Here is a 16362-nt window from a genome sequence, read left to right as displayed (position 1 = left end):
TTATTGGATTGAAAACACTCCAAAGTTGTTGTTGTTAACTTCGTTATCAAACAGGTTTAAGAGGAAGTTTTTAAACTTGAGTGCACGTATATCTTCCTTCCAAGAGTCTGGGATATCAAGTTTAAGGTGAGCGTATAATTTACTTCTCTTACGAAGTGAAACAAGTTTAAAGAACCTAACGTCATGAAAGGGTTTTGTACTGTTTGTACTGTTATATGGCAACGTGTAATTGAATAGATATTTGGTTTTGCCTTGATGGTGGCCATGGTGTGACCACACTGCAACTTCTTTGATGAAAGGTGTCTTCATTCGGAGGTTGCAATAAACCCCATACGTCCCTTTCCTTGCAATCTGTATATAGAATCGATTCGGCAATGAAGCTAAGCAGCTGGGGCTGTAATAACGCCATGCAATTTTTAGAGTGTCCTGGTCTGTGAATAAATGTTTAAAAAAATTAATCAAACCTTGTGAATAAAACGGGTTAGGTTGCCCTAGCTAAACTAGTTAGACTCCAAGCGTTCCATATCTACTTCAGTTTTTCATAATACACCCCGTTAATACGGACACTGAGGGGGCCGTAGAAAGTGTCCGTTATAACGAGGAGTCTGTATTATGAGCGGGTTTTCTGTCAAGCGCGGTTCGACTGCATTAATCCATTAACGCACGAACAAAACGCGAGAGTAGCAGTACTCCCACGCGCTTCACATTCTGCATGCGCAAGTTTCAATTAATGTTTGTTGCTTTTCTTTTAGGTTAACAGAAACACTGTTGTACAAACTCAAACGTCTCCCTGTTTATCTGCGACAAAAGAGGCCTACACCTCTATCACTCATTCTCTCTTGATAAATATGATACGAGCTAGCACTCGTCGAAAAATTCCGAAAAAATCCGCAGGCTAAAACACCCGAGCTTTCTCTCTCTCTGTGTGGACGTGACGTCGCTCAAATTCATTTTAACGCTGCTGATAAGAAACAAGGAAATGTGGTCAGCGGCCAGCGGCCAGCGGTCAAGATGGCGACGTTTTTTTTGTCGCTCTCGTAAGCAATTTTACGAACATTTTAAACTAAACTTATTAGAACCTTAAATAGGCTTCTACCGGGGGGATTACGTTATTTTAGGGGCACAATATTAGTTGACCTAGATGTGCCACTCTACTTTTCATTCTTCTTTTTTCTTCTTTTTGTGACCACCGGCAAACTCATCCAAATGCAATGATCTTAACTGTACTTTTTCACGTATTGTAAACTTTCTATGACTCAAGCTCTAGCGTTTATGTGGGATTTTTCTTGTGAATTATCTTTGGAATGGAAAAAAAAAAAGCAAAAGAGAGTTTTAGAACCACGTTTTACGGCAGAGAGTAAACGCCAATATGTACCACTTGACCAAGTCTTCCTTTACCTTTGGTTTGCTGTTCATGTTGTAAATAATAATGGTAAAAAAAAATACAATTTCACGCCAGTTTCATCCACATGAATATCTGCGCACAGTTTTATCGTCTGTTCATTTCCTATTTTAAGCGGAAATCACCAACTTGAATTTGATGTTTACAGCTTGCTGCGTGAAGCGTGATTCTAAATCTCTCTTCAATATTTTGATGCTAGAATCACGTACGCAACTTCAAAATGTGTTCAGACACAGGTTTGTTGAACATTGTCGACTTAACACTTTCTTACAAATAAATACCAACCCATTTTGGTCTTAAAAAACTCTGTACCATGTTTTATACATCAGTATCAAAAAATAGTTCAAACATACCCCGTGCCCAATGTGTGTACATCCACCCAGGATCAATAGTATTAACATGAATATAAGCTGCAACGAAAATCAAGCAAAAATTATATCTGTTCAGCGTTAGTTTATGGCGGAGGACCCTTGCGGGGATTTTCTCCCATAAAGTTCCTTTTATACTCTGTGTAGCGTGGTACAACTGCGACAACTTGGTCGCGATCGCTGTTGAGTGGTACTTGTTTACTAGTGGTTACAACTGTTAGGCTTTGACTTAGAAAATTTAGATATTTGGAACACGTGATCATTTAGGAGAGGTACTACTGTACCCTTTATCTAAGGGTCTGGATGACCGGGGCCCCCCTTATCTAAGGGTCTGGATGACCGGGGCCCCCCTTATCTAAGGGTCTGGATGACCGGGGCCCCCCTTTATCTAAGGGTCTGGATGACCGGGGCCCCCCTTATCTAAGGGTCTGGATGACCGGGGCCCCCTTATCTGAGGGTCTGGATGACCGGGGCCCCCCTTATCTGAGGGTCTGGATGACCGGGGCCCCCCTTATCTGAGGGTCTGGATGACCGGGGCCCCCCTTATCTAAGGGTCTGGATGACCAGGGCCCCCCTTATCTAAGGGTCTGGATGACCGGGGCCCCCCTTATCTCAAGGTGTGGATCCGTGCACTGTCGACGCCCGCCACGCAAGCTATTGTGAGCCTCTGTAGGAGTATTTCCGACAAATCGAAGTCGCGACGATCGCCATTGATAAAGGGAAGATCTTAGAAATTAAAGCGAGGATCATTGCCATTTCAATCAACTTTTTCAATCAACGTTGGTCGAGCAATAATGACAAACAAAACTGCCTAAATAATTGCTGCACTTTAGAGTTTTTAATTTACCTATATTGTTCGTCTCCGTCTTCGTTATTGTGGTTGCGCTGAGCTCGCTAATAGAGTTACCACGCAAAAAAATTCTTGTTATGCGACGATTTTGTCTGAAAAACCGACGATTTGATGGAAAACGCGCGACGCAATCGACGTCCGCAGGTATCCATACAGAGGCCCTACTGTATTCTCAGCCGTTACATACTGATACTAGGGACCTTACGATCCGACAACGGCGACGTCCATAAAAACGTCGCTGAAGAATAGACTTCGTATCCTTTCACTTTTTTTTCGCGATTATTCCAGCGGGCCCAGTTACTTAAAAGAAGGGATTTGGGTTGGAGCTGAAGAGAAGGGACCGCGCACAAGTTCTGACAGACGTGTTAGAATTTATCGCATTGCCGTTTCCGTTCCCAAGTAAACTTGAAATTTGGTCAATGCATGTCCTAGCTGTGAAGGGACGGCAAAGAAATGTACAAAAAAGCGTGATGCACGTGCAGAATTGTTGTTTTGCTCAATAAACCTATTGCTTTTTTGACGTTCCCGTTAAAGTCACCGTCGCAGTTTCGTAAGGTCCCTACTGTCACAGAAGACTAATAGGCTCGACTTCCAGCCGTTTTTGAGGGACTGGGTTGCATCCTCTTTCTACAGCGAAGGAACGTGATTGCACCGATTAATCGGCTGGTGATCGAGTCTACTATCAAACAACAACATTTTTTATGGGGATGACTGATATGTCATGTCTTTCAAAAATTTCATTCAACTTGAAAATAATTTACTGACTTTTAGTTTCCCGCGCATGCAAAAATGTTGTTTTTCCTAACAGGGGAAGCCTTAAATATTTTTTCATGTCTAAAGCTTACTATTACTTTTGGATAGCCTTGTGATAGCATAAGTCAAAGTGGTAAGTATTACTAAAGTAACTTTAGATTGATACCTGCTGTGGGCTCACATGCGCACTTCGTTGTAATGTTGTTCTGTGGCCGCAGATTACCTAAAACCATATGAAAAGAGAAATAAATGATTCCTTAACGTTGTATAGATAGGCTCCTCTATAAATTGATAAACAATGTCAGAATATTGACAAATTCATGCTGGCTTTTAAAAAATGGGAAAATTACGTTTGTGGGAGGCGAAACTTAACAAAGAGGTTAAGCATCAAGTTTGCGCAAGAGAGGACTTGTACCACGTGACCAAGTTCCCCTTTTACTTGTCGTTTACTGTTCATTATTTCTACACATAAATTCGTAGTTTCACGCAATTTTTTATCCATAAGAATTGTTTTGAGCTGTTTTTATCCGCTCATTTTCTATTTTGAGAAATTCTCAACTTGAATCTGACGTTTGCCGTTTGTCGTATACGTACTTAGACTCTCCAGTGCGAGGCGAACGTTCACTATTCAAATGAGGCGTTTTCTACGGGCGCGAAACCGCTGGGCAATGAAGACTATATAGCGAGAAGTGACCAGAAGTACCGCGATTATAAAAATATGATTCGTTTTCAACTATTTGGTAAAATCAACGTTGCACTCAACAAAGCTATCCCACAGAAACGTACTCTATCAAGTACAAAGTTTATTGGACTCGTGCCATTACAACAACAACTACAACAACATTTATTTAAACACGATACAATTACGGCGAAGCTGATGTTGTCAAAACAGCAGCCTGATTCTCCAAGAAAATCAGGGATCCCAGACCACTAGGCACCTTCAACACTTTGAGACCTAGAGCAATGTTTAAATAAACCATGCAGCGAAACTCTCCAAACTGGTCAAAAACTTGTGAAAAGACCTCATTGCCACTCGCCACCTCAGGTACAGAAATGGAGTGGCATGACAGTTTCGCAAAACCAGTTGTGCTAACCTGACTGAACAGCAATCGTGACTTCAGTATTGGAAACCGAAAAAACGCACTTTAAAAGCACTTAAAAGATTCTTTGAATAGATTTGCCACGATTTAATAAGCACATTTTAACATTTTCCTTAGGGCGTGGCCGAAAAAGACAGAGACAAAAACAAACGTGATCTAAAGTATCAAATAGATGTTGGGGGAGTCTTTCCAGTGGAGGTTTCAACATACATGTGGAGATCGGATGTGAACCGAATACTTTGGGAAAAAATTATTTTTAACTACAATCGAACGTGCTACTTGGGTCAATTATTGCAGGAGTCCATCTTTGTCGTCCCGACAAGATTAATTATCATTTCCTTCCTCCCGTGAGTATTGAATCATTTCAAATCACCCACTAAGCTGAGTTAAAAGTAGATCGATCGACGCCGTTCGTGCAGACAGTGCATTAGAATTAGAATTAATTCATTAATCATATCTATAACAAAATTCTCAAATCTGATTGGCTATCAACTGCCCTGATTTCAGCCTTAATAGCACAGTTTAATAGGACAGTACGCGCCATTACGCGCGCGACTACTACCAAAATAAAATCTTGGATATTCTTGTGTTTTGATTTAAAAAAGAGCCTTATATATCGCAAATTTTGGAGCTATGATTAACTGGTAACAGAATTTCGTGTCGTCCAATTCGGTCTGTAATCATACTCGTGATAAACAATCGGACTCCCGCTACGCGGTCGTCCGATTTTGCTAATCACTCGCATGATTACAGACCGAATTGGACTCCACTCAGTCTAGTTACCATTACTAATTGAAGAGATGAAACTGATCGTTCCTCCTTATCAATGCTGGCTTCAAACCAATAAATATATAATATATTTCCGTTTTCCGCTTATCAGCTCGGGGAGGAAGGATGTTGTATGTTGTTTTTGTTGTTTTTGTTGTTTTTAGACACAACAAAAGCTTCTAAGATGTAACTCATCAACATATTTTTGTTTCTTCTCGACCAGTTTATAAAAGACATGATTTCCGTGCGGTGAAATGAGTTTCTTGGGAATATTCTATATTTTTATCTTCGATAGTCTTATAAGCTCTTATCTGAGAATTTTATAAAGTAGTCAATAGTCACGTGATATTCTGTTTCAGAATTTTTGAAGTCACAGATCTAAGAAAGGTAAAAATTGATTTGAAGAGCAGAAATAGAGATATATACATTTATTCGACGCCCTGAAAACATGATAATAAAGAAGTGGAAATCGCATTTCGCCTCCAAGATGTTCTCTTGGTCACTATTTTATCTTTTCTTACTACAAACCTCGCTTTACGGACACCCGCTTAATACAGACACGTTATTACGGAACGTTTCCTTTTTCCCTGAGGAAAGAAAGGCCTTACATTTTCTCTAAATTCAACATACTTAATACGGAAACCCTGTTGATATAGACACTTTCTATGGCCCCTCAGTATCCATATTCACGGGGTTAGACTGTATTATTCTCCACCCTTCATAGGGAAAGCATTGTGAGACAAAAGGTGCCTCCCAGCTATAAATTCCCGCTCATTTTACTGACACAAAAGTCTGACATAAAGTTTGAAATAAGAAAAATACACCGTCAGCCCCCAATTAAGTGTACGTACTAATAATTGAGAAACCTGTTTTGTTCCCCTTCTAGATGTTGCAGTCATTTGACAGTAGTCTACCGCGTAACTTGAACTGAGGTCGAGCGATTTGGAAAAAAAAAACAACAGTACTTTCTTCTTCAGACTGAAGTTATTTAAAACCCTCATGTTAAACTAGGCGAAAAGTCGAAGGCGCACACGGCATCGGCCTCTGCATGAGCAGATCAGCTTTCTATGAAAACAACTCGGCACTAAGTCTGAATTAAGGGATTGACGACTTGAGTTTTCTTTTCGTCTTTCTTTCTCTTTCATAATTGGATAACACGTAGAACGTAAACGTGCTGCAGCACATCTCCAAGTAGTTTGGTAACATTAGACTCAGTAGAACTTGATCACAGCATAACTAAATGAAAGCTATTGTGTAGATAATTCTGTTTGAAGGTAAGTTACGGGTGAAATCCCGTAATAACTACCTACTTAGCAGTTCGCTTTTTTCTGGTTCTTTTTCTTATACTGTACAAGGTGCTTCAACAGAGCCATTTGAACCCTGTAGATGAAATACTGTAATTAAGGAGAAGTATTTTCCTATGTTATTGTCCAACATGCTGTAAAAGTGGTTCTCATTTTTGCTGGAGTCTGTGAATGAAATCCTAAAGAGTGAACATTCAAATGAAAGCTATTCAGCAGAACTTTGCTGTGGTATGTCGAGATATTGAACACGCGGGAAGTTTGGAGAGCACGAAAGAGGCTTCAGAGCTGCTCGACTCTAGCCTTTTGAGCGCTCTCCAAACTTCCCAAGTGCTCAATATCTCGACATACGCAGAGCTGAAGCATGAACTAATTGTTTTGTAACATTATCAACGCGATCGAAGCAGCAGTTAACTTAGATTTCTATTATTGTGGAGGGCGCTCAAAGGAGCACGCGTCAACGTCTACGTGACTAGATATTTTTTTTTACCTCAGTTATGTTTTTGTCTTGAAACTAAGAGAAAGTTTACTCAAGTCGCTTAAGATAACGATCAAAAAGATTGTTAAATCGATATTGAGGTTCCGGAAAACTATTAATTCTCGGAAAAATTCTTTTTGAAAGAACTAACTTTGCAAAGAATGATTTGCACATGCCATAGCCCGCACAGCTCGTGCAGATGACCACAAAAACAACAACAACAACAACAACAACACTCACCTCTTTTCCCTACTATCGGTTAACAAATTCAAATGTCTTCTCTTAAATTTACCTTATAAAACACATGGTAAACGGTTCATCGTGTATTGTCGAGTCATAGATGCACTTGGGAGACGTCTTGGGAGGATTGCTAAGCTCACAAGAACTCGAGGTATAAATTATTGACGTCATTAGCGTGCTCAATGGGAATATGAAGCACGCTCGTGCTATTGTATTTGATTAGGCGTCTATTCTAGCTATGTTATGAAAGATGGTTGTTAGACTTTTGTTAGGGTTTGTGTTTGACTGATCCTAAGGTGTCATGAAAATGATTCAAGCCACTGAGCAGCACCTTAAATCCCTAGGTTCTGTTCTTAATGGTGATAACAGCTTGAAGGGAGATGGAGCAATCAGCTATAGAAAAACGTTGCAACAAGAAGCTTTTAAGCTTTAAATGAATCAGTCTCTATTAAAACATAGTGAATTTTTCTAAACATTAAAATGAAAGGTGTTTTGACGCGACGTTATTTATTATCTTCTGTAAAACCGGCATACAATATTCCCGTGAAAATTAAATTTGCGAGCAATGACTCTTACAAAAATAGTGCAGGACTTAGAGCAAAGGTAGTTCTAATCTGCTGTGCTCATAAATTTTTTTTATTTTTCTAACTTTTGAGTAGGTGGAAGAATACTAATGCTAAAAATTAGTGTGTCCACTCAGATGAAAGCTTTTCTTAGTTAGCTATTCTCGACGAAATGTTGAAGAGTTATAGGGTACAAGGATTACTACTAAACTCTCGGCTGTCCGCCTCTAAAAAGGAATATGCATATTCATGAAATAATTCGTGTACTGATGGGCGTTGTCTGTGACCACCGCCGGGTTTTCAAGAATGGCAAAGAAGAGAAAAACAACTAAATTTGAGGAGGTAATTCATGATAGGGATTCCTTACACTGTACAAAGCGGATTTAGTTTATTATTTTTGATGTAACATGACGAAACGAAGTTACTGATCAAAGTTAAGGTTCTCCTTGGACATTACAAGTTACTAATCAGTTCTTTACTTTCCAGAGGTGATGTATATTTTAAATGGTTTACTATGCACAGGTTTTTTTAGCATGGGACTCTGCATGAGTTTGTGTATCAGTGCCAGAACTTCTATGAACTGCGGGTTAAATGAAAGCTTTAGGCGACCAACACTTAAATGACTGTGGTCATGCGGTTTGTTATTATAAGGTAATGATCTAAAATTTGACTGTTAGTGAACGTAAAGATTTAACAATTCAAATGAAAACTGCTCTGTAACGGACGCTTTTTGTTACGCTCGGTGGTGATAACCTTTAAGTATACAGGTGACAGTTCAAGTTGGAGTCTAAAGCAGCACTTTCGCGTTGTAAGTCTTGTGATATTCAGTTTTTAAATTTAACATGATTGAATGAATGTCAATAGCAAGAATACCACAATTTTAATAGAAGGCCTTGAGCAATATACTGATACACCCCTTGGTACTTTTCAGTAGTAATAAAACTTTTTGCAAGTGCTGTTAGTGTTGATTGCTATGTCAGCATGTCAAGATGACTACAGTGGTTTGAGCTAACCCAAGGGTAAAGCAGTCGGTGCCGGGCATTCCAGCCCACACACCAAAAATCATCTGTAGGTATACTGCACCCCACCGAATGTTATGAGTTACCCTCAAGACTTCCAACCCCATGGTGATTAGATCATAGTGCCTCATCTAAGGTTACAGTTAAGTGAAAATAGATTTTGTTATTAAAAACTTCATGAACTAAAACCCTTAAAATCAATATCGTTTTTGTCATATGTCTTATCCTTCATTGACCTCGTATCCGCCAGTAAATTAGCACGTGAAATAAAATATGCTTGTTTATTGATAAAAAAGATGTTCTAACGCTGACACGGAAGTAGAGAGATCCGAGTGTTGCACGCACTACTGACTAACATGAAAAACTTTACATTGCGCTACCCTCTTTACCAGTCCATTAGTGCGTCAATGACATGGAGATTTAAAAATGAATACAAGAAATAAATTTGGGATAAGCTGACATTTGTTTTGGGCTAGCATGGATTATTGTTAACAAGGTCTTTAAGCAGTGAACTTTGTCGTTAATTGCATAACCGGACACTCAAAACAAACATGGTACGTGAAAGTGACGAAGGGCAAAACTACTAAACATCAAATACGTGCAATAATGACTTACGTCCTGCACCCTGCGCCCGAGTCGTTCTGCGCACTTGAGCTGAGACCTACAGTGTGTAGAGACAGAAGCAAAATATATATAAGACAAATGCACAATTAGTTAAAGGTTATGATCAGCTACTGCATCGAAAGATATTGTGCATATAAAATACTATCTTAAAGCACAATTTCCCATAGTCAACTTCACGTGTAATAACCTTTTGAGGGCTAGGAAACTTTCGCAATATCCTTTCCATGTTCGACTTGGTGTTTCGTAGCTCTTTTTTCATCTCGTCGTTCTCTTTCTGGATTTTCTGGAGGCGGCCGGACATCTCGCTTAATGTCCTTCTCGAAACGTCCACGTTTCGAGATAAGTTGATCAGCTGCGTCAAAAGAATGACCACGAAAGTGGTCAAAGTCAATCCAATAATCATCGTGATCCACGGTAAAATCTTTTGTTTCCGCTCTGAACTATGATCCCTGGAACAGTTCATGTTCATCTTGCTGCGTCTGCTTTGCAACTCAGCTTAAGGAAGCAGGAGGACTATTTCATCACGAAATGATATATCGTTCCTTCACTATGTTCACGTGATCAATTTGTTTATTCCATGAATTTATGAGATTCCCTTCTAGGGGGGAAGGGGAGCAAAATTTTGCCTTTTTTCGAAGAAATTTGATAACTTTCTTAGAATCCTTTTACCCTTGTATTAATATGCAATAGCAACCTTTGTTTACAAAACTGTCAAAAAAGAAGAAAGAGTCATTCAGTTCCGTCGAGTGATTTCAATTCTTTAATCTGCTGTACGCGATACAAAACTATGTCGAACTAAGAAACTTTTCGATAAAAGAGTTGTTAGGGAACGACAAACTATTAGCCAAAGCAACCACAAGTAGCATATTTTTCGTATGAATTGTTGTTTCGTGCTAGTCATCAATATTAATAAGTCATACAACAAATAGCACATAGAAAAGCTTTGAGATGACTGGCTACAAAAGAATAGCTTTATTATTTCACCTTAACCTTCACTCGTTTTGGCTGACATTGCTTTTGTGTGAAGACCATACACCACTGGATTAAAAGAAAAGTTCATAATGACCTTGGGCCGGATGCATTATTATTACTGTAAAATTTGACCTGGCCTGGACTTCATAGCTCTCTCGACTGTGATTAAATCGCCTACCCAGCAAAAGAACATACAATTAAAGGCTATATCACCAGGAAAGATATCGAGGTGCATAAAACGGAAGCTTGAAGATGACTTGTTACATTTACTGTTTGCTTGTACTCATTCAGTGTTAAAGTTTGTAGGAGAGGGAGATTGAAAATGCATCTGCGAACTTTGAGGTGTCTGGATGAAAATTATTCGTTGAAAAATCCAGGTGTAAAACATTTTTTTGGTTAAATTTTCTTTTTAAGACATTCAAATGGACAATCGCGACGAAATGAGATTTAGGTGAACTAACTCAACAAATTAGCATATTTAACATCCGTTTGGGAAAGTGACAAACTTTAACTTACGTTATAACTTTTCACAGATTTGGCTATTCATTGAAACTTCTCGTTACCTTTGAACATTGGTAAACTCGGCTAAATTTCTTTCTTTTCAACTGAACACAGTTTGAACATCAAAAACGTTGCAGTTGAAATTTAATGATCGCGCTGTAATAACTTAAACATAGCCATCATGATCAACAGACCTTGTATTGAAATCTTACAAGGTTCTATAAATACAGCGTAAAAAAACAACAACTTTTCTCCTATTGCTTTAGGTAAGTAAGGTTTTCGGTTTTCCGATAAGCGAAGAGTTCGGCTCACCTTAAGTGTTTCCTTGATGGCGGTGTTTCATCTGGCAGGGCGTCGGGGAACAGGCTAGCCACTCGGTCCCCCTACGACTTTAGCTTCAACCTTTCCCAGAATGGAACAATTAAAGACATGACCACCACGCCTCTTGAAGCGGGTCAAAAGCAATGTTTAGAAATAAAGAACGGTTTTAAACGCAAAACAATTTGTCTTCTTTAACGAACTAATTAGAAGCGTGGATCCGCTTCACTCTTCAGAACAGCATTAATTGCCATTCTTAGAATATAGAATTCTAGGAATCACCAATCGAAAGTGAAACTGTATACTGTACAAGGAAGTAAAAACGACCAATCAACGAAACGCTAATCACTGTGCAAATCAGTAAAAAAAAAGTAGCTAGGGCTGCGTTTCGTCAGGAAATAATTGATACCAAAAAAAGAAAGAGAGCACGTTTCTTCACTAAAATCTAAAATGAATCTAAACAGTCCACATTACGAGTGGTTTTCGAAGGTCAAAACCAAAAGTAAATTAGATCCGTCCGTTAATCAATGCACGGGTCCAAAAAAAATACTCTTGGCCAGCGGTTTTCCTATCAAAATGTGAGGCCCGCCACGTGCCCCTGTCTCACCAATTTGCTGTGACACTTTGGATTTTTGTTTCTTTCACGGTGACTGAAACGTCAGGAATAAGAGGTTTAGGGCGCGTTTCTCTGATTGAAAAAATATCCACGTTCTTCAATCAAAAAATATTTTTTTCTCTATTTACTATGATGTTAATCCAAAGAATCCATAATCCGAGACTGGGGCTCATTAAATCAAATCTAAATCCGCATTTATAGGATTGATGGCCTGTCCGTTTCCTTGGATACGGATCAGAGTCGAGTAAGGCACTTCTACTCCTTCATGTGAAATACGGGGCAGACGAAGCATGTTCTTTTCCGGTTCGCAGATATTACTGCCACACTGAAGAATCTGTTGGTATTTTCGTATAGTTTTTGAAGACTTGAAGATAAAGGTTGAGCCCGCAAGTAAAATGACGGTCAGCCGGAGTTATCAACTAAAAGAGACCCCGGATGAAGGGAACGAAAAGCTTATTATTATAGTCAGTGTTATCAAGTTCATTGCAGTCACATCATGGCGAAATCATCAGCAAAGAAAAAAATTACCGACAGCCATTTAAAATATGTTTTTTTTATTTTTCCGTGCGTTCTGCTACCGTTTTAAGTCGTTCAAAGTACAATCCGGTCACCCTCATAGCACCGCATGGCCACTCTAATACAATACTAATTTAAGCACTGAAGCACACGTACCAACTCCGCGGTTAACCGCGGAGTTGGTACGTGTGCTTCAGTGCGTAATTATAGTCGGTATCACTCTGATACACCACGTAACGAGGTCTCTATCGCCCACTATATCTACGTACCCCTACACTTAGTTTGTTGGAAAAATAGACTGGTTCGCAGCCTTCTCCTTTTTCCCTTAACGGAATTAGAGATTTTGTTCCAACGCCTACTCTCCATTGTATATACAATGCTCTCATTAATCTCAATTGGATTATTGTAATATTGTCTGGGGTAATTGTGAAAAAACTTTATTTGACAGGTTACAGCATGGGTAGCCCAAGCTCGAAATATGAGCATTGGCGAGCATCGGCATTGTTGCGTAACATTAAAAATATAAGGATTGTATGGGAAAAAAACCTATCGTTTCTGTAACCTACGAAAATGAAAGGATTTCAATAAAAAACAGCTTACCTTACTTAAAATGTGTGTTACGTCTCTCCTGTGTGGTCCACGGGCCGATTTATGGCCGTTTTATGGGTTTTTATGTAAACGGTTTTCTCGCTATACCGTATTTATTCGATTAACCGCCCTGCGCGCTTATTAAATTTTTGGACCTTGCGAGTGGGCGCTTATTCGAGGCTGGGCGCTTATTAAATTTTCACCATTTTCAGCAAGTGAAGTATGTTTATTTTGCAACAAAACAATAAATGTTAATAACAAAACGCGAAGAAGTAACAAAGCAAGGTTTCTGTAAAATACTCTGAAGAAAACTCCTTCCTCGGGGAGGTCTCTTATTAGAATTTAGTTACTCATGTGGGAAGGGTGGGGGTGAGCGCTTATTTGAGCTTGATTGGGAGGAGGACTAGGGTGGGCACTTATTCTTGGCTGGGCGCTTATTAACTTTTTCTGCCTTTAGGATGGGCGCTTATTCGAGGTGGGCGCTAATTCGAGGTTGGGCGCTTATTCGAATAAATACGTTATAAAGGTTTAGAAAGAAAACTGTTTACATAAAAACCCCATAAAACGGCCATAAATCGGCCCGTGGACCACACAGGAGAGACGTAACACACATTTTAAGTAAGGTAAGCGGTTTTTTATTGAAATCCTTTCATTTTCGTAGGTTACAGAAACGATAGGTGTTTTTTCCCATACCTGAATCCTTGTATTTTGAATGTTACGCAACAATGCCGATGCTCGCCGATGCTCATATTTCGAGCTTGCCTGGGGTACCTGTGGTTACAGAAGCTTCAGAACCGTGCTGCTCGTGTTCTAACATTTTCTATATATGGGCATGATGCCGATGCCAACCGCTTATTTAGACAACTTAATTGGAAAGACTGTGATGAGCACTCAGTTTCAAATACAAATAGCCCTAATGGTTTACAAGTCCTTAAATGATCTTGTTCCAGGATATTTATCCTCTATATTAAAATTTGTTAAAGAGGGTCTTAATGGGGTGGTGGCTTTTACGGTTATCGGCTAAAATTTTGGCTTTTTTACGGCTATCGGTTAATTTTTCTCAGTTACGGTTAACGAAAAAGTTAAAAATTAACTTCTTTTGTTTCAAAAAGTTAAATATTAATTAACCTGTATTTTTTTGTATCTTTATATCAAAATAAAGGTCTTCGGATCATCTCGGGATGAAATAAGCTATTCTTTTGGAAAATTTTAACATTTGATGGGCTCCTGCATTTGATAGTTAAGAATTTGTTCATGCTTAGCGTGCGTATATCGAGTTATGGATGCACGCGGGAAGTTTGGAGAGCACGAAAGATGCGTAAGAGTTGCACGAGGCGATAGCAGAGTGCAACTCTAGCTTCTTGAGTGCTCTCCAAACTTCCCAAGTGCATCTATAACTCGATATACGCACAGCTAAAAGCATGAGCAAATTCTTTTATAACATAGCTCTCACAAAAATGCTCGCTTTTTGATTAACTGCAAAATTCTCGTAACGCGCGACACAATAACAAACGGTTCTATTGGCTGATTACGAACACGCCACAATCGTCTAGTTTGAATGAAAATATTCTTTCTGTAAAAGTGATAAAGAAAATTTGCTTCTTTATTCGTTAACGATCAATGGAAACAAAGCAGAAACAAAGGTAAAAGAGTCTTAAAGTTCACCTAAAGTTAAAACTAACATGTTCGTAAGAAGTCGTGGAGTATGGTTTGGATTTGCTGAAAAGATGTTTACGTTTTGTTCGGCGAAATCCAGAAAACATGTTTTGAGCGAAGACGACTGTCATCCTTCTTTAAACTTATATTCATTTACGAACATTGGCTGGTCATTACGGCTTCTTGAGAAGACCTGGCAGCAGTTGTTTTTGTGAGTAATAAATTTATGTCTTCTTGTGTAATTTGTGTTGTTATTGCGATAGAAATTTTTCTGCTTCAGTCGGATTGTCCGGAGATAACAAAGTGCATAACAAATTTAAAAACAACAATAAAAACGGAAATTTTCCCTTAAAATGTTGTTGATGACCAGTTGGTGTCTGTTCTGTTCCCAGTGAATGACTTTCGGCCAAAATTTGCTGCAGCTGGTCTTCGACAAATTTGCTAAACGCGCAACTTGCGAGTTTTTTTTTAATTCGGCTTTATTTTTGCTTCTTGTTGGATCAGGACCTAAAAGGTCAATGCCGATAGAAAAATTGAGCAGTTCTTCGCTGGTTTCTTCCATATTTTAAAGAGAAGGAAAAGTGCACTGCAGCTTAAAAGACGACAACTTTGCAGCCAAGTAAAAAGAAATGCTCACGTCATCTTATTTACGCACGGGCGTGCGTAAATAAAGATTTTGTTCATAGCGTCTCAATAGGACTTATATTAGGGCAAGCACGCGCGCTATGTTATAAATCATGCTTTTTATAATGTATTCCACTTCTAATATTATTTTACACATAGAAATGTCAATAGTCAATTTAAAAATAATCTTTATGAAAAAGCAAAAGCAGACACGCGAATGCCCAACTCAAGGCCGGGGCGCGACATTCATGTATTCATTACAACATCAATGGCCGTTTTCACATTAGAGAAGGATTATTCGTGTGAGACGGGTTGTCCGTTTGATTATTCGCCGCGTCAGATAGGTAATACGTCTTAATTTGACAATGGAATACAGTCGACTCCCGATAACTCGAACCTTCAAGGGAAATCGAAAAAAGGTTCGAGTTATCGGGAGTTCGAGTCATCGGGATCCCGAAGAAAATAGCCGAGAGTAAGGTAAAAAACAGTTTTTACTGCACAGTGAACATTTTAATCACATTTAATTGTAGAAATGTCATGTGAAAATTAAAAGATACTTCTAGATTATAAATCAGAACCGTAACGTAACAAAACATAGCCGAAGTAGAGCATGCGTTTACTGTTTTGAGAAGAAAAGCTGCCTCACGTTGGCCTGTGACAATCAATATGAGCCTCCACTAGTAAACTATACTCCTACAACACGTCCATAGGAAATCCAAAATTCAATGTTTGGGACGCCCGTAGACGGCTTTTTTCCAACTTTTTCAGGGCTCAAAACATGGTTCGAGTTATCGAGGGTAAAATTACAGTGAATGTATGACGGAAATCCAGGGGAAATCGATTTTGGTTCGAGTTAGCTCGAGGTTCGAGTTAGCGAGGGTTCGATTTATCGGGAGTCGACTGTAGTTTTAATTTTGAATGAACAATCCGCCTGATTTTTGAAGACAGGATTATCCGTTCCAGATAGCCTGTGTACAGCCGCCCCCTCCCCTCGGAAAAAAAACGGAGAAGGGGTGTCTGTGGGGAGGACGCGACTGTAAACAGGCTAGTCTCAGACAGATAATCCATTTCTAGCTCTAGTGAAAACGGCCAATAACAAAATTCC

The 16362-nt window shown here is 39.2% G+C and overlaps 1 protein-coding gene across 1 annotated transcript; it reads right to left on the bottom strand.

The window, feature by feature from the left end:
- LOC140949415 (uncharacterized) lies at positions 1 to 10082 on the bottom strand. The gene is made up of 5 exons (XM_073398577.1): positions 9654 to 10082; positions 9458 to 9503; positions 3540 to 3596; positions 1756 to 1812; positions 1 to 431 (listed from the first exon to the last, which is right to left on the bottom strand). The coding sequence occupies exons 1-5, from the start codon at positions 9933 to 9935 to the stop codon at positions 1 to 3; spliced, it is 873 nt and encodes a 290-aa protein (XP_073254678.1). The 5' UTR covers positions 9936 to 10082.
- Between the last annotated feature and the right edge of the window lie 6280 nt (positions 10083 to 16362).

This window comes from Porites lutea, chromosome 10 (assembly GCF_958299795.1).
Source record: "Porites lutea chromosome 10, jaPorLute2.1, whole genome shotgun sequence".
Taxonomy (NCBI): domain Eukaryota; kingdom Metazoa; phylum Cnidaria; class Anthozoa; order Scleractinia; family Poritidae; genus Porites; species Porites lutea.
This window is presented reverse-complemented; position numbering and strand designations above follow the sequence as displayed.

Coding starts and splice junctions, on each gene's coding strand:
- LOC140949415 (XM_073398577.1), bottom strand. CDS start 9,935: ATGAACATGAACTGTTCCAGGGATCATAGTTCAGAGCGGAAACAAAAG. Junction 9,504..9,653: donor AGTTTCCTAGCCCTCAAAAG/GTTATTACACGT, acceptor TACACACTGTAG/GTCTCAGCTCAAGTGCGCAG. Junction 3,597..9,457: donor TCGGGCGCAGGGTGCAGGAC/GTAAGTCATTAT, acceptor ATATGGTTTTAG/GTAATCTGCGGCCACAGAAC.